This window comes from Siphateles boraxobius, unplaced genomic scaffold (assembly GCF_051911475.1).
Source record: "Siphateles boraxobius isolate OS27281-9 unplaced genomic scaffold, OSU_SipBor_1 12, whole genome shotgun sequence".
In the NCBI taxonomy this organism is placed as follows: Eukaryota; Metazoa; Chordata; class Actinopteri; order Cypriniformes; family Leuciscidae; genus Siphateles; species Siphateles boraxobius.
In genome coordinates this window covers 33778590-33805000 of record NW_027508722.1, presented here as the reverse complement: position 1 = coordinate 33805000, position 26411 = coordinate 33778590, and the positions used below count along the sequence as shown (strand labels likewise).

Genomic DNA, 26411 nt, shown 5'->3' with positions numbered 1-26411 from the left:
ACATAAAGCTGGGAAAATACAATCACGTGGACAAACTGCTCGACAGCTGCACACGACATAATACGGTTTGTGTTTGCTCACGTTAGATCGGCTGAAATCAGTAATAAACAGTGTACATTCTTTGTTTAAATCTTAAAAATGCACACAAAATTTTAATGTGAACTTCAGTTTTGAAGTTTACACAGACATTTGTTCACACTAATGTTTTAGATATGCAATTTTAAAAACATTTTTATATTTAAAACAAATTATAGTTGTATTTGTACAAATTAAATTTATATTTGTTTTTATATTTAAAAACAAATATATATTTATTTATTTATTCACTTTATATTTACTGTATGTGTTTATATATATATATATATATATATATATATATATATATATACAATAAATGTGAAGATAGTAAAAAAGAAAATAAATATAATTAAAAGTAAATAATTAGTAGTAAATGGTAAATATTAGTAATTATATATTTTAAGTTTATATAATAATATTAAGATTATAATTTTACAGATAAATAATTTTATTGAGTTATTAAGCTATATTAGATAAATAATAGTTAATAATAATACAAATAACTTAAATAATAATAATGATAAAATAGTTTATAATAATTGAAAATAATATAATATTTATTAATATATATATATATATATATATATATATATATATATATATATATAGAACGTGCTTATAAAACTGGGGGGAAAAGTAGTCAGTCTAAAATAAAAACAATTTTGAGCTAGTAATATGATAATGGATGATCAGTTGTTTTTGGCTTTTCTCAACTTGAATGAACACATTTTTTGTGTTGTGAACATTCAGTCGTGTTGTAAAGCGTACGAGTATCGCGGTTTGATGATGGAGAACGAGCAGAGATACAGAGATGCAGCGCTGCAATATGAACTGGCCTGGAAATACAGCAACAGAGTGGATCCTGCAGTCGGTGGGACTTTATTATTCCTGTGAAAATAAGAGCATGAACATCATAATCTGCCTTTACAAGCGTTGCACTGGATCTCATTCGCAGGATTCCGTCTCGCCTTCAACTGTCTGAAGTGCAGGAGTTACACACAGGCTGTGGATGTGTGTCGTCAGGTGTGTAAGCCTCACAACTCTAGCCAACGCACAACAAACTTGCTTTGTTCTTAACCCATATTCGTCTTTCTATTATGTGATGTATTTGGGATGTTCTACTGTACGGTGGGACTTGATTTTCTCCATTTTTAAAGCGATTAGATGCAAAAAAATTGATGGAAGCTTGTTTCCGCCACAGAATAAAACATTTTAAAAGATAATTGCAACTCTTTATCTCACAATTACAAGTTAATATCTCAAAATTCTGACTTAATAACACGCAATTCTGACTTTATATCATGCAATTCTGACTTTATAACTCCCAATTGTGTTATAAAGTCAGAACTGCAAGATATAAACATGCAATTCTGAGAAAGAAGTCAGAATTTCAAGTTTATATCTCACAATTCTGACTTTATATCTCTCAATTCTGACTTTATATCACGCAATTCTGACTTTATATCACGCAATTCTGACTTTATATCACGCAATTCTGACTTTATATCACGCAATTCTGACTTTATATCACGCAATTCTGACTTTATATCACGCAATTCTGACTTTATATCACGCAATTCTGACTTTATATCTCGCAATTCTGACTTTATATCACGCAATTCTGACTTTATATCACGCAATTCTGACTTTATATCACGCAATTCTGACTTTATATCACGCAATTCTGACTTTATATCATGCAATTCTGACTTTATAACTCCCAATTGTGTTATAAAGTCAGAACTGCAAGATATAAACATGCAATTCTGAGAAAGAAGTCAGAATTTCAAGTTTATATCTCACAATTCTGACTTTATATCACGCAATTCTGACTTTATATCACGCAATTCTGACTTTATATCTCTCAATTCTGACTTTATATCACGCAATTCTGACTTTATATCTCTCAATTCTGACTTTATATCACGCAATTCTGACTTTATATCACGCAATTCTGACTTTATATCTCTCAATTCTGACTTTATATCACGCAATTCTGACTTTATATCACGCAATTCTGACTTTATATCACGCAATTCTGACTTTATATCACGCAATTCTGACTTTATATCACGCAATTCTGACTTTATATCACGCAATTCTGACTTTATATCTCTCAATTCTGACTTTATATCACGCAATTCTGACTTTATATCACGCAATTCTGACTTTATATCACGCAATTCTGACTTTATATCACGCAATTCTGACTTTATATCACGCAATTCTGACTTTATATCACGCAATTCTGACTTTATATCTCTCAATTCTGACTTTATATCTCTCAATTCTGACTTTATATCACGCAATTCTGACTTTATATCACGCAATTCTGACTTTATATCACGCAATTCTGACTTTATATCACGCAATTCTGACTTTATATCACGCAATTCTGAGATAAAAAGGCAATTGAGAGAAATAAACTTTCTGTAAGTTTAAATAATTAAATTAAATTTAAATAATTAAATTCTGACTTTATATCTCACAATTCTGACTTTATAACACACAATTGCGACTTATATCACGCAATTCTGACTTTATATCACGCAATTCTGACTTTATAACACACAAGTGTGACTTTATATCATGCAATTCTGAGATAAAGTCACAATTACCTTTTTTATTTTTCCTTCAGTGGCGGAAACAAGCTTCCACAGAAAGTGTCTGACTGATGTCATCAGTGTTTGTTCTGTGCAGGTTCTGCATCAGCGTCCAGATTACCCACAAATCCACAGTGAGGTTCTGACCCGAGCTCAGCTCTCGCTCCGTCTGTGATGTCATTTCCCTTGTGAAACACTAACATTGAGAGATACTATACAAGTTCAAGTGTTTATTAGGTTTAAAGGGTTTCTGTTTATGTGCCATAGGAAATGCTTGCAATTAGAACATTAAGCAATTTGTAATATCTTGATAAATGTAATTCCTGAGGCACAAAATCTGATGTTTTGTGAAGTGTGTGTTTATAAACCTTTAAACTGTACTGGAAAGCCCTTCTCTTATGTAATAGCAGTGACAAAATAAAATGAGAGTTTATGAAGATCTGAAACAGAATATCAGTTTTTTGACCCGCTTATATTTTCATGGACACAGAGCTACAGGTGAGTGTTTCTGTTTGTCTTTAAAATACAGTATGTTCACGTTATTGAATTAATATTTAAAGGTGAATTTTCATTTTACTACATTCTCCATTCAGCATCAACTAATTTAACATACTTTGGAAAGACGGTAGAAAATGACACTCTCCATTAAATTAATTTTAGAAATTGTAATACGGTTATCACTATAAATGGAAAAAAGTGACCATGTTTATTTTTTATCCCTGTATGCTTTATTTGTGTGTGTGTTTCAGACGTTCACGGGGTGCAGTTCCTCAGTCATCCTGCAGGAGGCGCCAGTGAGCTCATCATGAACGATGGAGCTGATTGGCCAATCCACTATGAGGTATTTTTATGTCATTTGACATGTACTTCTGTAACATCAATATAGAAGTAGGAGTAAGTAATAATATGAAGTAATTTACGACTGTTTATAAGAAAAAGGTTCCACCTTCTTTTAGACCATGACAGAATATTTAAAATCCGCCATTTTTCAAAGTCTAATTCTAGATGTGCTGTTATATTTCACTTACATCAGCCATAAAAACTAAACTTTTTAGTCCATCTCTTAAAAATGCACAAAAATAAATAAATAAATGTGAATTTCAGTTTAGACGTATTTCTGCCTAATAATTTAGTAGTGCAATTGCTAAAAACATCCTTGTGTTTATTTATTATGCCTGAGAATAAAGTTATATTTATTTATTAGTTATATATTTTTTTGTAAATAATAATTATAATAGTAAAATGTAAATGTATTTGTAATTACATATTTAAAATGAATATATATATATATATAGGCCTATATTATAAATTAAACATTAATAATTTGAACAAAGTAGTAGCCCTATAATTAAAAATAAATATAAAAAATAATATTATCTAGTTGCAAATTGTTATAGAGCTGGCAAAGTTATTAACTGTTAAGTTTATACACACACATATTGCTTATTTACAAACTTTAATGTTAGATACGATTAATTGGAATTAATTGATTTTGACAATCATATTATATATATATATATAAGAGCTAAGTAATATACTTAAATTTGAAATGAATTAGAATTTTTAATCAAACCTAGTACTTTTCAGAAATCATTTTTGTTTTTTAAATAATGATAACAAATCCCTCCAGGATTTATCACAGGGAAATGTTAGTGTTGGATTCTCTTGAATATCAGTTGTTTGGACGACAAGGACACGTTAAGATCGTAGAAAGTGTAATAAAAAGGAAAATGAAGAAGGGAAAAAGAAGTCAATCTATGATGCAAGATAAAAAATAATTGGAGGGGGAAGGAGGGAGAGAGATGGTTGTGACAGAGGAAATGATGTTGTCATGAGCGCTGAAGTACCTGTATCATAACGGATTTTGAAGAAGGACCCATAAAGTGTGTGAGGAGCGTTCAGCAGCACTGAGCAGCGTAAGCACACCAGACTCCGCTTTATAACTGCATGTGTTCATGTTTCTCCAGCCTCAAATCTTCTGCATCCACAGATGTCCATCTCCGACAGCTCCCCGTCCTCCATCTGCATGTTCTCACTGCATCATCCGTGCTCCAGCTCTCCTGACGGGACTCTTCCTCAGGACCCGATGCCTCCGATGGACTCGGGTCTGTACGGCCAGAACACGGGCTTCCCCAAGACACCGGAGCAAATGATGGGCTTGGGTTATCTGGCGTACCCGTCCTGTCTGAACACCGGTAACAGCGACCGGAGCGCTCAGCAGAATCACTGCGCTCCACAGGTAACACACACACACACACACACACACACACACACACATATACACACGCGCACACACACACACACACACACACACACACACACACACACACACACACACACATATACACACGCGCGCACACACACACACACACACACACACACACACACACACACACACATATACACACACACACACACACACACACACACGCACACACACACACACATATACACACGCGCGCACACACACACACACACACACACACACCACACACACGCGCACACACACACGCACACACACACACCCTATCACAACTCTGTGTTTCTGCCATCGTGCCTCTTATGATCAAACTGCTGAATACAATGAAATTCATCAGTGAACAATACACTGTTTTTGTTCACATCTCACCATTTCTATAAGCATGTGGTTGTTTGCTGGGTTATCACAGTTAACTGGAACTAAAAACATAAAAAAAACATTAAAATCTAAACCCAGAAAACATTAAATCCCTTTTTCATTAAGTTTAACTTGATGTACTAAAATAACTACAGTACAACTAAAACTACAACCATAAAACAAATAACTGTTGCTCAAAATAAAATAAAATATTACAAAAACGTATTTTACTCCAGGTAGTTGCCATGGCAGCTTTTCCTTTTTTCATTTAGTTTAACTTGATGTACTAAAATAACTGAAATAAGATTAATAAAAACTATAAAGATGTTTTTTTTTAAAAACATGTATAATTATACGTATAATAACTTCTAACTTGTATACTTGTGCAAATGACAAAAACAACAAAATTACTAAAACTTTAACAAAAATTAAAATGGAAAATATACAAATAAAACTAATTCTACATATTAATGAAACTGTAATAGTTTCTCAATTATATTAAAATACCACATATAATTATTATTTATTAATGAGTAAATAATTCATTTTAGTAATTATATATTTTATGTTTATAATATAACATTAAGTTATTAATGATTATAATGATAGTTATAAATGTAGAAAGAAATATTAGATTTTTTATCATTTTAATATATTTAGTTTAACTTGATGTAGGCTTCTAAAATAACCACAACTAAAACTGAACTAAAATGAATAAAAAGTATATAGATGTATTTAAACAAATTATACTTTAATTTAAACTTATAATAACTTCTAACCCATATACTAATAAAAATGACAAAAACACAACAAAATTACTAAAACTTTCAAATTAAAATAACTATGCAAATAAAAGCCAGTTCAACATGAATAAAACTGTAGTTTTTCAATTATATTAAAATAACACTGGTTTATTAATTATGTCTGAGAATACGAGTAAAATTATAAAGTAAATAATTCCATGACTAAATACTTAATAGCAGTGAATATTAAATTAGATAGAAAAGTAAATATTATATAATAAATACGTTTTTTAAATAATTTTAACATATATTTTTTAAAACATTTCCTGTAATAATTAGTTTTTTTATGTGTGTTTGCATTAAATTATTTGAGGCACTGAAATTATTACAATTAATAATAAATAAAGAATTGTCGTAGGGAAATATTAATGTTAGATTCCATTGAATGTTTGTGGTTTGGACAACGAGGATACATTAAGATAAAAAGAATTTAAAAAAAAGTCTTTATAAAACTGGAAAAAGCATTTGCTAAATTAATAATAGATATGTGACATAGATAATAATATATAAGAATAGATATGTGACACATTAGAGCTCGTGCAGAACGCAAACCCATAATGCACTGTGAGCTCAATGAAAATATCCATTTAAGATGGCGGGAGAAGAAATGTTTATGATCTTTGGAGTTTCACGTGAGAATGAAAGAATAGTAGCATTTTATTTCAACTCCAGAATCTATTGGAGCTAGTTGTGTTTGTTTAGTGGAGTGGTCATCTGTGTATGAATCGCTTTCACTGAACTTTATTTCTTTTCCGTTCTCGGTAACCACTGATCTATGGGAAGGATTTTTCCCAGTTTCTTCTGCCGCCGCCAGTGACCGCTCTCCGCCAGTCCGGACAGAAGAGAGGATTGAGCAAAGACAGCGTTGAGTATCGCATGCGCAGAGAGCGCAACAACATCGCGGTGAGGAAGAGTCGTGATAAAGCTCGCCGTCGTATCCAGCTGACCCAGCAGAGGGCGCTACAGCTTCAGGACGAGAACCACAGGCTTCAGATGCACATACAGCGTCTGTCACACGAGGTGGACTCGCTCAGACACTATCTGTCACAGCGCCACCTACAGGTCAAAGAGCAGGACGACAACTGCTGAGACACTCAAGGTTCAGTTCATCTTGGTTCCCCTTTATTTTCATGGTCCCTTTAAAGGTGCACTGTGTGATTCTTTTTTTTTTTTTTGCGGCAACTAGTGGTGAGGTTGTGAATTACACCGAACAGAAGTTACGGTGGCCGACAGGAAGTGATGTCGTCGTCTGAGACAGCAGAGAGTAGCCAGTTAAACAATGAGGTTTCTTTACAAAGATAAATTAAAAATAAAATGTTTACTTAATTATTCAGTAAAACGATATGTTATTGCGAATATTGTTACGTATTCATCACTGTGTCAGTGTTTTATTCGCTGACTTTAGCAGCTTCTTTGCACGAAGAACATCAACAGTGACGAAACGTGTTTGTCCATTTAGGGCCACCGTAGAAACATGTGGATGTAAAGAGACCCGCGGTGTGTGTAAATACAGTAGAAACGGCTCATTCTAAGCTAATAAACACATAACGGCTCATTATGTAAGGTCTTTATACACCACTGAAAACATAGTTATGTATATGATATTGCATTTGTCAACAGATCCTCCTAAATATTACACATTGCACCTTTAACACATTCTGTTGATCATAAGTATCGTTGCACCTACATGTCTACTAACTCTCATTATAGTGTTAGTAGAGTATTAGTAGACTGGTAGGGTTCGGGTTAGTAGAATAAGTTGACGTGTATGCCCCGTTTACTCGTACATGGTTATATTGAAAAACAGAGACATTTCCCTTCGTTAAACGGAGAATTCGCCTCTGAAATCGATTCTTTCTAAAAACTCCGGCCAGAGTGGAGATTCTGGAAAACTTATTTTCTGGATTCTGATTGGCTAACGTGGGCTTGAGCTTCTCGTTACACTGCCACCTACAGGTTTGGCATGCTCTTGACGGCATATACACACGGGTTCGTGTAAACGAACACTTTTCTGAAAACTGACAGGTGTGCACGATGTTATTTTGAAAACGGAGAGGGTGAAATGTCTGTTTATAAAAATAGCCAAAAATAGTTGCAAAGTTACTTCTGGTCAGGAGAATGTCAGTTGAGGAGCCTCAGAATAAACAGTGATCAGATATTAAGCAAACCGTCTACTAATACTTTAAGGAGAGTTAGTTGACATGTAGTTGCAAAGTTCCTTATAGTCGACAGAATGTTCAAAAGGGACCATCAAAATAAAGTGTTACCTTGATCTTAGATTAGATTCGTGACTTTCTTATAGTTTCAGTGAATCTTATTCCCCAAAGTGAACATGGGAAATAATCTACTGTGAACTCGTCAAATCTCAACTCGTGCAAACATCTAAAGCAGGAACGCCTGTCATTTTGAAATGATAAAATGATGTTGGTTGTGTTTTACATCAGAGAAAATCAGGAAGTCAAAAGCACAACAAACTCAAGCGTTTTGATTCTTGGTTTTGATTTTAAATAAAATAGTTCAATCTTGTAACTTGTTTAATTTTTTATTCTCCCGGAGATCGGAGATTCTGCAGTGAATATTTCTCATGGCTGGTTTATTTTTTGAAAATCAGTTTGTATATAGACACAATCTTTAAAGTTTTGACTGAAATATTAAAAAAATCTATTTTTAAAAAGTTTTGTACTGAATGGCTTCTCAGCTAAATCTAAAACGTAAAGGTTACATCTTACAATAAGGAAAATTAGAAGTATTTTTCATCATTAGTTCATGTAAACTAAAGCATTTATTCATTTTAGTTCATTTCAGCATTTACGATAACATCAAAAGTTGTACATGTAAATTATTTAATGGACCTGAGCTGACATGAACTAACAGTTGTATTTTTTATTAATTAACATTAACAGACTAATAAATACTATAACAATTTTTTTTCTCATTAATAATGTATTAACTAGCATTAAATAACGAGACCTTACTGTAAAATGTTTAACAATTAAACAAATGAATATCTGAAGCAAGAAAAATGCATTACAAACAAATTCTGTGTCAAATAATTTGGGTTACACTTTATTTTAAGGTGTTACAGTGTAAGTACTGAGTAATAATGATTAACTACATGTACTTAGTTAGGATTAGGTGCATGTAGTTATTATGCATAATTTACCGTTATTACTAGTAACTGCATGTAACATGGACACTGTAAAATAAAGTGTTACTGTATTTTTTAATTAATTCATTGTTGTATGAAATTACAAACACACACAGTAAAAATGATTGCTGTGATTATTTATCACAACTTAAAATTCAACATTAGAATAAGGAATAATGTGTTGTTTCAAGTTAAAAAAGTATGTGTTTGTACTTGACTTAAAATATTAAGTTTAGTTAATTTATCCCAACAAATTTTAAATTGTTATAACTAATTGCAGACATATTTTTTTTATGTGTTTTGTATATATTTGTATTTTTATACAGTTTCAATTTCTGTTCTTCTGACACAAAAAATACTCTTGACTTTTGTATTAATGTTCAGTCGTATGATTTTATTGTTTAATAATTTAATGATAATGGAAATTAAGAATTCTAATTTGGAACTTTTGATTCGTTTAAACCAAACAAAACCACCGACTTGTGACATGAAAACTAGCTCTCCTATGATTATAAAAAATAAATGTATCCACAAAATATGCATCAGAATCTGACTGAATTCCCACATATCACCCACACACACTAAATCAAGCAGCTTTGCAGATTTGCCTCCACTGAAATGAGTTTATTTGTTAATCTGCATTGATTGTAAATTGCACAACACAATAACAGAATGTCATCTTTCCTCCCTTCAAACGGACACGATGACACGGGTGTTTGAGCGGGAAGAGCTCAGGCCGAGCTTCAGTGGGACGGATGAGATTTCAACACCGTGTGGGACAGAGAGCTGGTGATAGCATCACGACACAGGGGTGTTCGGGTCTTCCTGTGGCTTACACTGATAGCGCTCGTGTGTTATCTGGTTCTGGCTGCTCGTAACACCAGATGAACTGAGGCTGATAACACACAGGGACAGACTGCTATAGCCACGTCCACTAGAGAACACTCTGACATTTATTAATTCACACAACTGTTGATGTTTGTGTGTTGTAACTTCATTTTGTATGGCTGTGGAGCAATCTGCGGTCCCAGACCTGAAATCTGCCACAGTGTTAGGAAAGAGTGTGTTTCAACCGAGGCTCTGTTACTCAACACAGTGCATGAGGACAGGCTGAGATGCAAACGCTCAACACCTGAACACTCACACACTTTATTTCAAATGAGAGTAGAATATTTAGTATAGTAATATTTTATTTTAAATTAATATATAACTTTTGTTATAATATATTATGCAGAATAGCATGGCACTATCATGATACTTGTCTGAAAAACTAATATTTAACAGTAGGCGTAAAGTTTTTCTTAATATTATATTTGTATTAATATATATATGTATATATAAATTTAATAATATAATAATACGAAATTATACTAGGCCTATATAATATTATGTTACATAAAATATAAAAATTAATATATTAATTTAAAATAAAATATATAGAGAATAGAATGACATTTTCATGATACTTGTCTGAAAAACTTTAATGTTTAACAGTATATATATATATATATATATATATATATATATATATATATATATATATATTTAAAATTATAGGTTTATTAAAATAGAAAATTATTATTATTCTAACCCTGTTTGGCAAAAAAATACTCCCCCCCCCCCCCCCCCCCAAAAAAAACCTAAAAGTAATTTTGCATATGTATCTTGATTTAATAATGTTCAGATATTTGTACTGGAAAACAACAAAAATACAGAGGAATAATTTTTACCATAGTTCAATCATGACACATGTCTACAAAATAAATAATTGTAGATTTAAAGTTTTATTTAAAATTAATGTAGAACTTTTAATAGTATTTCATATATCAATTGTCATGCCATTTTTATGAGTTTTCTTTGATAAATGTAGTAGGTTATCCTTTCATTTCATGCATGCAGTCAATTCATATACTGTGCAGTGTAGTGACCACAGCCATTGTGTACTGTTTTTTAAATAGTTCGCATGTAGTAATATAGTGTGTGTAATACGTATGCAGTTTTGTAACCGTTTTAAATCGAATAATCCTTTGTAACAGTTTTCGCGTGTGGTGAAATGGCGCCCTCACGCGGTTGTATGGCTGTACTGCAACTGCGTCTAGTTTAATGTTTCCGAAGCTTTCCGAATGTTCCCGATGTTTTCCGACACTGGCCGCCAGTCGGGCCGGTTTTTCCACCCTGTCCGCGTCTCGGTGCCGGGATCCGTTTCCGTCCATGGCCGTCATCATCTCCGAGACTGCGGAATCCGGGCTTTATTTACCTCCATTTAACGCGTTTGTTTGGCGTCGCGTGCGGCGGACAGAACGCGTCAGATCAGCAGAAGTGAAGTGAAGCGAAGCGCTTTTGTTTGTGTGTGTGTGTGGAGAGAGAGACGTTTATTACGCCGGACTGAACGGGCCGAACGGGCCCAGAACACATCAGAACATCATCATCATCATCTTCATCAGTGTGTGTGTGTGCTGGAGTCCTCCTGTAAAGCATCTGATGTGATCAGTGTCGCATCTGTGTCTCATCTGGAGACGTCAGCAGTAGCAGGTGAGGATTTCTTATGTTTCATAAATAGTCATTTTCATATCAGGACTTGTGGATGATGTTAGAAGCTCTGCTCATATGCATGATCATATTCGTGTTTATGTTATGGTTTCATTGTTGCAGTTATTCTCTCTAATTCCACTTACATAACACTCACATTCCTCCAGTCTTTCATTCTATTCATCAGTTCGTTCCTTCATTTCACTCCTTTTTTCTCTTTCATCTGTTAATTCTTTCATTTTATTCAATCACCTGTTTAGTCTTAAACTTTCATCTGATGTATTTTCTTTTATTTTAATTTCACCTTCAAGTCATACTTTCATTTGAATGATCTATCTATCTATCTATCTATCTATCTATCTATCTATCTATCTATCTATCTATCTATCATGTGTTGATCTATCTATGTATATATCTGTTGTTTTATCGATCTATCTATCGTCTGTTTATCTATCTATCTATCTGTCTGTTGTTGATATCTATCTATCTCTCTATTTTTCCATCCATCTATCAATCCATCCCTCAGATCCAGCAGTCGTATGATTTCATGTTCCTTTTTCTTTTGCAGGTTATTTCTCATCGTTCGGTCGAGCAGAGGAAGAGAGAGAGTGAGAGACACAGACAAACGTCTATCTTTCTCTCTCTCTCTCTTTCTCTCTCTCTCTTCCCCCTGCGACCACGTCAGTAACGAGCCGGTCTCTCCATCTGAACGATGACATCACCTTCCCCCCCGCTGGGCTCCCCGACCCCGTGTCCGCCCCCCCCACCCTCGCTCCCCTCCTCCCCCCCCTCCTCGCTGCCCCTCCCCCTCCCCCCCACCGGAGAGGTCATGATTCTGGCTCTGGGCCGAAGGAAGCAGCGGCTCCTCATCGCTCTCTCCGTTCTTCCCAACCTGTTCCTGGCGTTCCTGCTGTCATGTGACCCGCTCCTGACCCTGTCCTCGCCCTTCCGCTGTCGTCTCCCGGGACCGTCTCCCGTTCCTCAGGCGGCCAACGCCTCCATGCGCGCGGAGAAGGGAGACGGAGGTCTGGCTCAGTGTAAGCAGTTCGTGTTCATCAACGGGACGCCGTCGGGTCTGAGGGACTGTGATGCCGGATACGACTACAACGTCACCGAAGGACTGACCAATAACATCGTCACAGAGGTGGGTGACACACTCAAATAGTTAATCAGTTTAAAGTTCAGAATCAAGATGTTCAGAAAAAATGTTCACGCTGCTCTTTTTACGTACAATGAATGACATCAGACCAGGATCCATTTCATTGTATGTGTGGGATAATGTACATCCAGCCGGTTGTTATCTCAGAATAAACCCGACAGGGTGATCAGGATCAGGTGTTCATCAGCCTGAAGGGGTTTATTCTGAGATAACACACACACACACACACACACTGTCTTGAGCACTTAAATTTGATACATTTATTAAAAATAAAAAAAGACTTAAAAGTCATTTTGCCTCTGTATGTATCTTGATTTAAGAATGTTCAGATATTTGCTATGAAATCAATAATTGGCAACTTTTGTGTGATTCATCTGTTCATAAACACAAGCCATCATCAAGTTCAAATGTGGGGATTTTCTGGTCCTTTCTGGAGCCCGATCACTGCAAAAGTGCCTTGAATAAAAGAAAATAACTCATGGTTCAGTCTTATTTTAATATCTTTAATATTCTATTATAGTTTTTAGTAATATTTTGAAATAGTTTAAAAAATTTTTTTTTTCATTTTAAAGTTTTTAGACATTTTGTTGCGTGTTATTTTATTTTATTCATTTTAATCCAGTTTTAGTTCTGGTAACACTTTATTTTACAGTATCCTTGTTGCATGTTGTAATAACTATAAATTATGCATAATTACATGCAACTAACCCTAAATCAAACTCCAATTCTAACTCTATAGTAAGTACATGTTGTTAATTATTATTACTCATTTCTTACACTGTAACACGGACACCTTTAAATAAAGTGTAACCTTCATTTTATTAATTCTTATTTAAAATCTTAAACATTACCTGAAGTAAATCAAAATATAAACTTATTTTAAGGTAGTTGCTATTTCAACTTTTTAATGATAACAACACTTTTATTTAGTTTTTGTGTGAACTAACCATATGATAGCATGTCTTTAAACAGGCAAGATGGATAATTCAGGCATTACTACAGAATAATGCAATAATCTGAAGAAGAAAAAATAACTTTTATATTAGAAAAAGTCTATGAACGTTGATTTTAATCCTGCTGAATGTCACAGAAGAAGTGTGATGCAAGTAATTGTAATTTTCCAAAAAATGCTCCGTGGTGCGACATAATCACAGCCAATCAGAACTTTTTTGATATTAAATATGTGAATATTGCTTTTGTCGTAGTGCGATGAGATTGTGTCCTGAACACACAGCACTGATAAGCTGCATGACTTTCTCACTGATGATCTTGAAATAGATTTATCTCTGGCTGTTAATCACGCTTCATCTGGGAGAGACGCGTCTTTATGTGTGTCACACGTGTCCAGTGAAAGGTTGACAAATGCATTCATCAGATTTCTCACTAAACACGTCTGAAGTTTTTATTTAATCAAATAAACAGCAGGTGTTGGGTTATATATAGACTCATAAAAATGATTACTCCCTGTCAGGTGTTTCAAGTTTCAAGGATGCAAAACTGGGAACAATCTAAAGATAGTTAATGCGTTCATTTAAGGAGTGTTTTGTGTTTAGTGTGTGTGTGTGTGTGTGTGTGTGTGGGCTGCAGTTCTCCTCCCTGAAGACCAGTCATGTGCTGAAGAACTGGTCTGGTCACATTTCAGCTGTGTTTGTGTCATCATGCTGCTGGTTTGGTCACGTGACATCTGACTGGATCCGCAGCTGTTTACATCCTGAATTTTAAGAATTCATTTGTTATATTTAAATTGTTATTTACAATTATGCTGTTAACATTTGTTAACAAACAAGTATTCATTACTTCATTGTTTCTGCCTTAAATTATTACATTGTTTAAAATGCATTTTTTGCATAGATTATTGAATTATTTAATTCATTTTTAGCTGACTGTGATTTGTATAAGTACATTTCTGAAATACATAACTTAGACAGTTACATCTGATAACAGATCACTGTAAATTATAATGTGGACTCATGCCTTTTCCATAAAGCTGCTTTGAAACGATGTGTATTGTGAAAGGCGCTGTACATAGAAATGTGAATTGAAATTGAATATCAAACATGAAGTGAAACTAAAGCCTGGTTACGTTTTCCACTTCAGCATAGAAGAAAACATGAACTCGTGCGTCTCAGGAGATCACAGTGTTATTGTTTCCTTACGAACAGGAAGTCTTTTTAATTAGCAAACTGTTTGCATGTCCTGCTACTGCTACAACTGACTTCCTGTCTGTTCTGGCCTGACTTCCTGTTGTTTCTAGTGGGATCTGGTGTGTTTGCGGTACTGGCTGGTTCCAGTAGAAGAGGTGTGCTTCATTCTGGGGACTCTTACAGGCTGTGTGGGTTTGGGTTACACGTCTGACCGGTGAGCAACCGTCCGTTCAGGTTCTGATAGGAGTGTCACAATATATCGCAATACAAAAATGCAACAATATGTATCGTGGATAGTGAAAATATGGAGTTTTAGTGTCAGTACTACAAAAAAAATGCAATATATAATGTATAATAATATATAATACAGGTGAAACTTGAAAATTTTAATATCATGCAAAAGTTATAATTTTGATGATTATGGCTTACAGCTTATGAAAACTCCAAATTCAAAATCTAAAAAAAAATAGAATATTACATGAAATCAATAAAAAAAGGATTTTAAATACAGAAATGTCGGCCCTCTGAAAAGTATAATCATGCATATGTATATAGTTATATATACTAAATATATTAGTTTCACCTTTTAATCTGAATTACTGAAATGCATGAAGTTTTGCACGAGATTCAAATCTTTCGAGTTTCACCTGTAATGCAATGGGGGAATATTTATGGCTCCTGATAATGCCAAATATCTGATGTAACCAGTAAAAAGTGTTGTACATTATTTTAAATATATCTAGTCAGTGACAGATCAAGCATATTCATCTACAATAATTCAGTATTTTCAGCTTCAGAATCATGAATATGTTTATTCTGCTGTCTCTATTGTCCTGTGCTTTGGGTTTCAGCACCAAGTGCAAGTCTATTCATTTACACACACAATGTAATATATCAAATTTAGCATTTTAATCAACAGTACATTTTTTGTAACCTTTTACCATATGTCTTTGAGTATCGCAATAATATCGAATCGTAATCGTGACATGAGGTTATCGTTACACCCCTAGTTTTTGATGTTATTTCTGTCATTTTTGTCTTGAATTGTGCTGTTTTTGTGCTCAGGCTGGGCAGGCATAAGTCCCTGCTGGTGTCTCTGACGCTGGCGGTGGTCTTCGGTGTGCTGGTGTGTGTCTCGCCCTCGCCGCCGGTCTTCATCTCCATGCGCTTCTGTCTCGCTGCTGCGAGCGCTGGCGTCTACCTCACGCTCTACGTCACGCGTGAGTCAAACAGCTGTGACAAACACCAGAGCGCTCTCTGGGTTCATGATGATATTACACTGCAAAAAAGTACAAATATCTAATGCTGCTTGCGTGGCGGTCAAAAATGACCAAAATGTTTCTATTTGATTTCAATGAAATGAATGTGCTATATTTTAGTTCAGTTCATATTTTTATGGGATTTTATGGTACCAGATTATATTTTTGGAATAGTTATAATCCATTTATTACCTGTTAGCCACTTTTTGGAGCATGTTGACCTGAAATTAAATTTCCAACTTAAACTGTTGTAAAATCTTGAATGCCTTGGAGCACAGACTGAACTTTGGTCTCCTTTTAAAGATGGCCCTTGGAATATGATTATTGAAGTGAAAAAGTGAAAAAAATAATACTATTTTTATATTTGATATAAAATGTATATTTTCCAAAGCATGTTTTACCCTAAAACTGAGAAAATTAAACCCATAAATCTGAACAAGTTGTGTTCCAAATTTGAGGCTGAAATGATTTTGTTTGGGCGCAGTACCAAACATTTCCTCTAGATGAAATAAATTTCCAATGTGTTCATGTTTGACCGCGAACACCACAAGTGACCATTTATTTCAGCACCATTTAACCTTTTCGAATCATGTCCATAATTTTTTTGTGTGTTCACATAGCAAGTGCCGAAACCTTTATCAAGTTCCCAATAAAAAAAAGTAAAGTTTTTCTGTCAAAAATTTCGGACCAAACAGCACCAGAGGGTTCAATCAAGATACATTGCGAGTGAACTAAAACTACAGATGCTAATATCCAGAACAGAATATGAAACGCTTGAATGCATTCTGTTAGTCATGACCTTTAAAGCAGTTTCCGTTGTGTTCCAGGGCTGGAGCTCTGTGACCCTTCCCTGCGGCTGCTGGCCACGATGATGTCCGGGCTGACCACGTTTGCGGGCGAGCTCCTGCTGCTGGCTGTGGCCCTCGGCTGCGGCTCCTGGAGGGGCCTGTTGGGAACCGGAGCGGCTCCGCTGGCGTTGTTCCTGTGCTACGGGTTAGTCCATGAGGAATACACTTGCACTTGAATACATTACTCGAGCAAATGGTTCAGATTTCTCACAGTCAGCTTGTATCATGTGGTTTTGGGTTGTATACTTTGTCACTATTAGAGGTGCACTGAAAAGAAAGTTTGAGACTGATAACTATTATAAGGTCATTTAAGACAGCTAGATGATTCATAAAACATTTTACCAGGAAATGATGCCAAAACATGATGTGTATAATTTCATACCTATTCTAACTTATACTTGCACGTCACTCTTGCAATTTCAACACCTTAACACTGTCCTCCCCTTTATTACTAACTTTAGGTCCTTTTTAAACCAATGCTTTATGTGTGTCTGTATATATATATATTTACACACACTGTATATATACGGTGGTCTAAAACTAACTTTTTCCACACCTACCAATGACCGGTGATCATTTTAGATACCAGTGAAAATTACAGAAATGTAATTAATTAAAAAATTAACATAAATGAATCCTTATCAAAGTTATTCAGTCAAAAGCAATGAGTTTTTTCTTAGTCTGTTGTTGTTTGATTAATGTTATTATAGAGATGCTGCTGTCACGTTAAGAGCTGCACGGATCCAATATACTGTTACACATACGTTTTATTTCTCATCTGTTTATGTTCACTAAAAATTCGGTGATGTATTTACCTCTGCAAAATTCACAAAACATCACAGAAACCCAAAGCTGAAGTTTACTCGGGTCATCATCGGCGATCCTTAATGTTGATCCCTGAAACAAATTCTATGAGCTGCAATATGTATTGAAACATAAACAGGTTCTGTGGATAACATCTCTTATGTTATTAAACTGGCTCAGCATCAACACACTCATACTTGAGCTGCCGGGAACAGGAAGTAAAGCTTTTCAACACTTCATCAGCCTAAATGCAAACCGACTGCGCCTTCAGCCTCATTCAGAAATATTGATCTAAAATTCCCTGTGAAGCATCAAAGCTTTAAGTGCAGTCAGCGCATTAGCGCTTGCTAGTAATGATGATCGTCCCGCTAGTGGCACAGTGTCGTTTCTTCCTGTGCTGTTTGTAGAGCAAATGCTGTCATTACTCTGTGAAGCTGCTCTTTTTGCTGGCATTTAAAGATCAGTTTGTTTGTCTTCAGGATCCCGGGGGTGTTTCCCGAATCGCCTCGCTGGATTCTGCTTTCCGAAAGGACGGGAGACATGAATTCCTTCAGCGAACGGAGCGAGCGGCAGAGAGATGACGACAGTTTCACGGGTTAGTTTCAAAATATCTTTGTCTGGTTGAAGCTGGGAAATGTTCATTTTGAAACGCTAACGGCATCAGTTTCTGCTGGATGTTTTCCATCTAATAGTAGTTCAGTTCTCAATGAGCAAGAACGCAGAATGAGTGTGTGTTATTGTGTCTGATATAGAGATGGACACAGAGTTGTCCTCGTCTCCTGGACGTCCTCATCTGTCCTTCCCAGAGCTGCTGCACAGCAGAAACATCTGGAAAAACCTGTGTGTGCTGGGATTCACATCGTAAGTGATTCCTACTGTTTTTACTTGCCTAATGTGCAAACATGAACAACTTTTGGAAGTTGGAGGCGGACTGCTCTTGCAAAATCACAAAATAGCAAATTTTCAGCTGATTGTCATTTTTGACAAGAGAAAAAACTAAACGTGTTTCCTTCAGGAAGCAACTGTGTAGATATAAAACAAACATTTAGCGAGTACTTATACACCAAAAGTATTGGTACACCTCTTAATTCTTGAAATTAGGTGTTTCAATCAGACCTATTGCCACAGGTGTATAAAATCAAGCATTTGGGAAAGACATTGGTCGTTCTAAAGAGCTCAGTGGATTCAAGCATGGCACTGTGCTTGGATGACAACAGCAAGTTGTTTCGTGAAATTTCATCCCAGCTAGATATTTCACAGTCAACTGTAAGTGGTTTTAGCGGAAGCGTGTAGGAACAGCAGAAACTCAGACACCAATTGGAAGACCATGTAAAGTCTCAGCGAACCGGTCACAAGAGTGTGCAACACTTCCACTGGCATTAATATCAACACAAAAAATGTGCGGCGGGAGCTTTGTGGAGTGGGTTTCCATGGCCGAGTAGATGCATGCAAGCCTCCCATCACCAAGCACAATAGCAAGTCTCGGATGGAGAGGTGAATCGTTCTGGCAGTCTAATAGATGAATCTGGGTTTGGTGGATGCCAGCAGAAACTTACCTGTAACTTACATGACATGTGCCAACTGTAAAGTTTGGTGGAGGGGGGATTATGGTGTGGGGCTGTTTTTTCACGGCTCTTTCAGTAAAAGGAAATCTTAATACTTCAGCTTACTTAGACATTTTAGACAATGCTTTATGGGAACAATTTTGGGAACGCCCTTTTCTATCTATCATTACTGTGCCCCCATGCACAAAGGTCCATATTACTTATAATTGCCAAAGTCCGTGAACTTTCAGCATACTATCATACTACTGTAATGATCATACTGACTATTACATAGTCTTCAGTGTCACATGATCCTTCAGAAACCATTCTAATATGCTGATTTGCTGCTCATTTCTTCAATGTTAAAAAAAGTTTTGTTGCTTTATTTTGTTGCATTGTGTCCAGGTTCATCTCTCATGGCATTAGTCACTGCTACAGCTCCTTCAGAGGTGACGTTAGAGGAATCACCCCCAGTTTCTATTGGACGTACCTGCTGTCTGTATGTGCGGGGGGCGGAGCCTGGCTGCTGCTCTGGGCAACCGTGGACCGGTTTGGTCGTCGTGGGATTCTTCTTCTAGCCATGACCCTGACCGGACTGGCTTCCCTAATCCTGCTCGGACTCATGGACTGTAAGTGTCCACGGGTCGCTTTCCTGACACCATACACACATACTAATGACCGTTTCTTACTTCGTTTTCTCATCTTCAATTCAAAACAATAAAGAAAGGAATTAATATTTCTTTATTTATTTTTTATAATACAGAAAAATGTATACTGCATGTGAGCACATTGTCCCTCAAAATCTCATCACTTCAAAAACTGTAAATAAATAAATCTCATTAATTACTGTAATATATTAATAAAATCATCCTGTCTGGACACAGTGCATTTAAAAAAAATATATATAATAAAATAATATATATATATATAATCTGCATAAATTCAAAACACTAAATACTACAGGGATGCATACTTATAATTGTACTTGTTTAAATAATGTTATTTTTCTTTATAGTCAATTAGTTATTCTTTTCTTACATATTTTCTTAATGTGGACAATTTGCTTTATTATTAATTATTGTAAATGCATGTAATTGTTGAAAATATTACAATGCAAAACAGTCTAATATGGAATATTTATATATTTTGTGAGTGAAAAATGATCTGGATATGTTTTGTGAGATTTGCACACAGAATGATCTGAAAATGATTTATTTCTTTGAGGTATTTCGGGTCTCAGTGTTTGACGTTCAGATGAATGTGTCCCCGCAGATCTGAGCGAGTCGGCCATGACCGTGTTCTCCATCATGGGCCTGTTCTCCTCCCAAGCGGCCGCTTCCCTCTCCATTCTGTTCACCGCTGAAATCATGCCCACCGTCATCAGGTAAACACGCCAGTCCCGCAGGGCTGGTGACTAGCTCACCATGAGAACACCTCGCTTATTTTAGCTTGCAGGTATGCAGGTAATGCAGGGACAATGAAACGGTAAAAACAGCACGCTCACACTCGGGCACCAGAGAGCCGGTTAGGGATGTAATTTATGCATCTGTACTGTGTTGTTCTGGCTTCCCGCCAAGAGTGTTTCTCCTGGGATGAAACTGAGGGAAGATTTGCACCAGTTGTTCACTTATTAGCTTTAAAGGCACACTATGTATCAATTGCACCTTAATATAACAGCTTCAAAGTAATTTCAGTGGTAAATAAACTCATAGTAGGACGAATCATCCTGGTAGTAAAGCTTGGGGGGGTCGTCGCTGGAAAAAACGGCTATGTAAGTTTGAGAGGAGCGCCCCCGACAAATCTCGCGAGAATCACGACTTGCTTTACGGCAACTACGTCACACACAACAACAACATATGCAGCACGCAGACACTTGCGCGCATTTCAGACGATGGAACGAGCAAAGAAAAAGCGGTCGAAAAGTTTTAAAAGGAAAAGAGAATCATTTACTCGTTGGCGCGAGCTAAAAAGCAGCACTGGATGCAACAGCGATGCTGACCTGGCGATCTTGTTGATGGACTATTAAGTAAATATCTTATTTGTAAACTTGTTTGCGTTCTATATTGTATGTTGTTGCGCTTGCTTGTAGTATGTCATTTTTTACGATGCTGTTCATTCATCCATTGTTGATAATTAGACCAGTCCAATAATTTATCATGAGATTATCATGAGAACAGTTGTCAATATCTCACAAAGTTATCAGGACACAAATAAAGTTAGGCCTAGAAGGTTGTAAAAAGTGTAAACGAGCACAATTTACAAACTATTATGATAAATTGCAATAATCTTGTCTAATGACATCACAACGGCAAATGTTATGAAATAATGCGACATACATTTAACTTTATTGATGTCATCTGGCATTTTATAATGTTTACATTACAATCAAAAAACACAAATGAAATTATACAGTAGTCCTAGACTATAGGCTATTTACTTGTGATTTAGCAGCAATCATGTCAAAACGTTATAAGCCAGTAAACACGGTAGGCTACTTTATTATTATAAAGTAGTCTAACACTTGACATATAGTTATTATTATCCTTTAACCATCATCAGTAGTTCAGTAGACTATGCAGTAGCCTAATATTTGTATGAAATCGTGAAACATTACCTGGTCAATATCTTCCGAGTCTATCTGTGCCTGTTGCATGCCCAACGCTTCTATTTCCTACCGAACAGGTACCAGTGTGGGGGGTGGGGGCATTTACGACAGTGCAAGTATTCCACAGCGACTTTAGGGGTCGCTGTTTAACAAAAACAGAATTCCTGCATAGTGTGCCTTTAAAGCAAGGCAATGGTAAGGTCATGGGTTTGATTCCTAGGGAATGTATGAATAAAAATGTAAACCCTGAATGCATTGCATAAAAGCATTGGCCGACTGCATAAATATATGGCTGTTATCAGTATTCTAATATTTAATTGTGTTGTCGGGAGCAGTATATTATGATCTTCTCAGTATTATGAGGAACTCGTGCTGTTGAAATTTCCTACTTCCCACTTCACAATTATTCGTTTATCGTGTTCAAGTGCTTTGTCAGAATGAATAGAAATCATGGAGGACACCAGGTTCAATTATGTTTATTTCTTATTAAAGCCAAAATGTATTGAAGATATTATTTGATATCCAATGAATTTTGAATAAAATGTAGTGTCGCATTCATTGACAACCATATAAACATTACCCGCACTATTGTATAGGCTACATTTAAGTTCTGAAATTTCAGTCAAATAGAGTTTTTGCTGTCAAATGCATCAAATGTTGAGAAAATGATGTAGATTAAATAAAATGTAGTTACTACAGCTCCAACTCCAACTCAGAAGCTCGGGTATCAGTTAATAAGTTATCTCAGCAGTGTTGCCAGATTGCAAATGTCCAAGTATCGTACCAGAAGCTCAAAATTATCGTACACAAGTCAAACGTACAGAATACAGATATTTATCTAGACCAACAACTTTTTGACACAATCTGCAAATTACTTTATTGCTAAACGATCAACCTCAGCTTGGAAGCAACTGAATAAGCAGGAACGTTAACTTTGTTTTTTTCTTGCAAAACATACAGACATGTTTATGATATACAACTTAGTATATATTGTATACAATGTATACATGTGCTCGTGAGAGAGAGTTGTATGTGTAGATGTGTAACACCACGTTCACATTCTCCTCACAATCACATTTGAAGTGTCACAAAATTCTGAAATTATTGTACATTGTTTTTTAATTTTTTTTATTATTGATCGGAGGTCATACAGAGGTCCAAATTATTGTATGTCTGGAAACACTATCATAGAGTTTTCCAGTTGTATTTACAACTTGAGTGGCCGCCACTCCAATTTCTGACTAGGAAACTCGTATTTACGATAATTCCAATTGCACATGAAGGCAGCATCAGTACTAGAAGAAGCCAATGGCGAAAGTTCCTTTAGAAACATAATGTTCTCCTACTTTTCTTCAACCAAAGTTGACCAACTCAGACAAAACTTGTTGAGATACATTTCCATTTAGACAAAAGATTTCCTAGAAACTGTGAATGTGATGATTTTGACGTTCCATTGTTGTGTCCGCAGAGGAAGTGGAGTAGGAGCCGTCATGGCGCTGGGATGTGTGGGCCGCCTCAGTTCTCCTCTCATGGATCTGCGTAATCACTACGGCTACTTTCTGCACCATGTGGTCTACTCTTCTCTGGCCCTGCTAGCGGTTCTCTCAATCCTGCTTCTCCCGGAGAGCAAACGCAAACCTCTTCCACAGACGCTGGTGGACGGAGAACAGTACCGGCGTCCTCCGCTAGTGCGACGGAGGAGGGATAACGTTCCTCTACTCGCTACTCCCAACCCAGAGACCTAGCCTTTACTCTTCAAGCGCATATACAGGGGATTCTCCTCGGAGTCACGACCTCTTAACCACGTATTTGTAGTCATTCCTATCACCCATCGGTGGAGTCGTCCATCACAAAGTGTGAGGGAATTGCAGCGTTCACAAATGCTCCATCTTTCCAGCGCACATAAACCATGAGTCAAGGGCATGCGCTCTAATTCAACACTGAAGTCTGACCCATGTAGCGTCCAATGACTTGATAATAATATTAGACCGTATTTAACTTCACAGAGACAAGGGCTGAAAATCACAGCGGTCGTTCTGAAATCTATTTATCCCTTTGAAACTAGGCTTATGTTCTCACTTCAGATGGAATTGAATCTCTTTAATTCTTGAACATGTTGCTGCTAAGAATGGCGATCCCAGAGGATCGTTGAAGAACTGATCGTGTTTTGAGGCGAGAAACACTGAGGATCGTTTTATGTGCACTCTGATTGGACTGAGGCATGACACTTATTATTGTATGTTACACGTCACTCGTAGTTAAATGGAATATTACAGGGATACAACTTGAGCTCTATGTGCAGCAGCTGGGACTCGCTGTCAGTTCAGTTTCACAGATTTTATTATTTAGACCCGTCGGTATTGCATAACCAGATGCTAATTTTAGTCGCAGATGATTTATCGAACTTCACACGTTAAATAATAAAGTTTTTACTGAATAATCTATGTGTAGTACATCCTAATTTTGGAGTAATTTGACAGCTTAAGTTGTATTTAACCTGGAATATTCCTTTAATAGGCTGATTGCTCATAATGTCCCATATTTCTCTGTTCCTCACCTTGAAGCTCGAGGCTGAAGAGTACGAACGCAACGGGATGAAGCTCATTTGAATGTTGGCACTGTCTGGATTTATTTATGTCAAATGTCCGGCTCTGTAGTTTGCATTTTGTCTTTTGCCTATTGCATTCGGATTATGAAATAAGGCTCATTGGAAACACGAGTTATGTAGCTTTTCCTCGTAACCGCCTCTTTGTGTTCAATGCACTTAATAGTTCTGAATTGTTAGTAATAATTTAATTATGATAATTACTACTTGAATAATAAAGGATAATAGTCACAAGTCTGATGATTGCGCAACAATTACTAAACAATGCTGTAATTATTAATAAATCTTTAACCAATATAGTTAGTTACAAATAAAATCATGAAAAATCGTTTTTTTGTCAAGTGATTAGAACTGAAGGCTCAAGCGTAAATAGCCTTTGCTCTACACACAGACATTGGTGCTTTAATGTTCTGTTATACCTCTGGCACATCAGTATTTTGGTATTTATTTGATACAATATTTTTGGCTCTTTGGTTTTTGTAGCTCATTTCACACCAGAAAAACACTCTGAACTGCAGCTCCTGATTCTACAACGGTCACAAGGTCAGTCTGTGTTTGCACTTCATTATAGCGCCCCAAACTCTTTACATGAGACACTATCAGAATATGAAGCAAATGAAGTCATGTCAGTGTAAGAACTGTGAAAAATATATATTTTGTCAAAAAAATAATCCACAAAGTAGCTATACACAGGGTCCCCACTGTCATGCAAACCTAGAGATAGCAGGGACTTTGAACCCTATAAAGCCAAGTGTATCATATTTGCTACGCCACATTTTACAGAAAGTGTCATACTTTTTTAGCAAGTAAAAGGCTTTTTTAGTATAATTGTAAAAATGTAAGAACTTTTGTCTTTTTGCAGAGGGAATAACTTTTATATTGATAGTAATATTTCAAGATGAACACTTAATGGACTGAAGCAACTAGCATTTATTTGATTATCCATATGTCATGTTTAAATGTATCAAATATGATCATCAGGCTTTTGAGGAATGTTAATTTGTTCATCATTGCATTATATGTTTTAAAACTAGAGCTTTGATCATAAAACTAAGCATTTAAATATCATCTTACTAAGACATTATTGGCTGATATAGTGACGACTGATATTTAGATGATTTTATGTCAGCGGTCTATAAAGATCTCATTGATTTACATTTCAAGCATCAGAATTTCATCTTGTGTCTTTGGGCATATAAACATCAGCATTTGCACCAAATTGCATATTTTTGCTTAGTTTGAATAAAATTGAGCAAAATTGACCTTGAGTATGTGCTCCATATTCTCACTATATTGTACTATATGAGCCATAAAAGCCTGATGTATAAAATACGCTAATCAACAAACACTGTATTATTAGATAAGTCAGGCTTTAAAGGTTTCAAATGATTTCAAAGAGTCATAAAATCCTTGTTTACTGAAGTCATGGCAGAGCGATATGAATAGCTTGTCATGAGCAGTGAACTGTCTTGAGTGAAATGTCTATAATGTTATAATTGATTTTTCAACATTTTAAAGTCATGAAAATCATTTGCTGAAATGTGTGGGAATGCATTTACGTATACCATTAGACAATACATAAAGTAGGCTACTATAAATAAATATAGTCCTTTCAGAGACAGCAAAGACTAACTTAGCATTGTAGATCTATTGAATTACCATTAC

At 35.7% G+C, this 26411-nt stretch overlaps 3 protein-coding genes across 4 annotated transcripts in view; all 3 read left to right on the top strand.

The window, feature by feature from the left end:
• Positions 1-3118, top strand: part of ttc21a (tetratricopeptide repeat domain 21A) — a 27456-nt gene extending 24338 nt beyond the window's left edge. The window contains exons 21-24 of the mRNA XM_077219147.1: positions 1-65; positions 829-949; positions 1034-1101; positions 2779-3118. The exon at positions 1-65 is cut by the window's left edge and continues 160 nt beyond it. Coding sequence (XP_077075262.1) covers positions 1-65; positions 829-949; positions 1034-1101; positions 2779-2856 — 332 coding nt within the window. The 3' untranslated portion in view covers positions 2857-3118. The remainder of the gene's footprint in view (positions 66-828; positions 950-1033; positions 1102-2778) is intronic.
• Positions 3119-4528: 1410 nt separating this feature from the next.
• cebp1 (CCAAT/enhancer binding protein (C/EBP) 1) lies at positions 4529-9789 on the top strand. The gene is made up of 4 exons (XM_077219120.1): positions 4529-4597; positions 4672-4920; positions 6885-8812; positions 8976-9789. The coding sequence occupies exons 2-3, from the start codon at positions 4672-4674 to the stop codon at positions 7188-7190; spliced, it is 555 nt and encodes a 184-aa protein (XP_077075235.1). The 5' UTR covers positions 4529-4597; the 3' UTR covers positions 7191-8812; positions 8976-9789.
• Positions 9790-11288: 1499 nt separating this feature from the next.
• Positions 11289-25074, top strand: slc22a17 (solute carrier family 22 member 17). 2 transcript variants are annotated; one of them, XM_077219035.1, is made up of 10 exons: positions 11289-11781; positions 12347-12922; positions 15192-15295; positions 16147-16301; positions 17168-17333; positions 18472-18587; positions 18745-18853; positions 19942-20165; positions 20809-20920; positions 23610-25074. In XM_077219035.1, exons 2-10 carry the CDS (start codon positions 12491-12493, stop codon positions 23884-23886), a joined length of 1695 nt encoding a protein of 564 aa, XP_077075150.1. In that variant the 5' UTR covers positions 11289-11781; positions 12347-12490; the 3' UTR covers positions 23887-25074. The 2 variants fall into 2 exon arrangements, with proteins under 2 accessions (XP_077075150.1, XP_077075156.1); XM_077219041.1 differs by having other exon boundaries at positions 11289-11829; positions 12400-12922.
• Positions 25075-26411: the final 1337 nt, after the last annotated feature.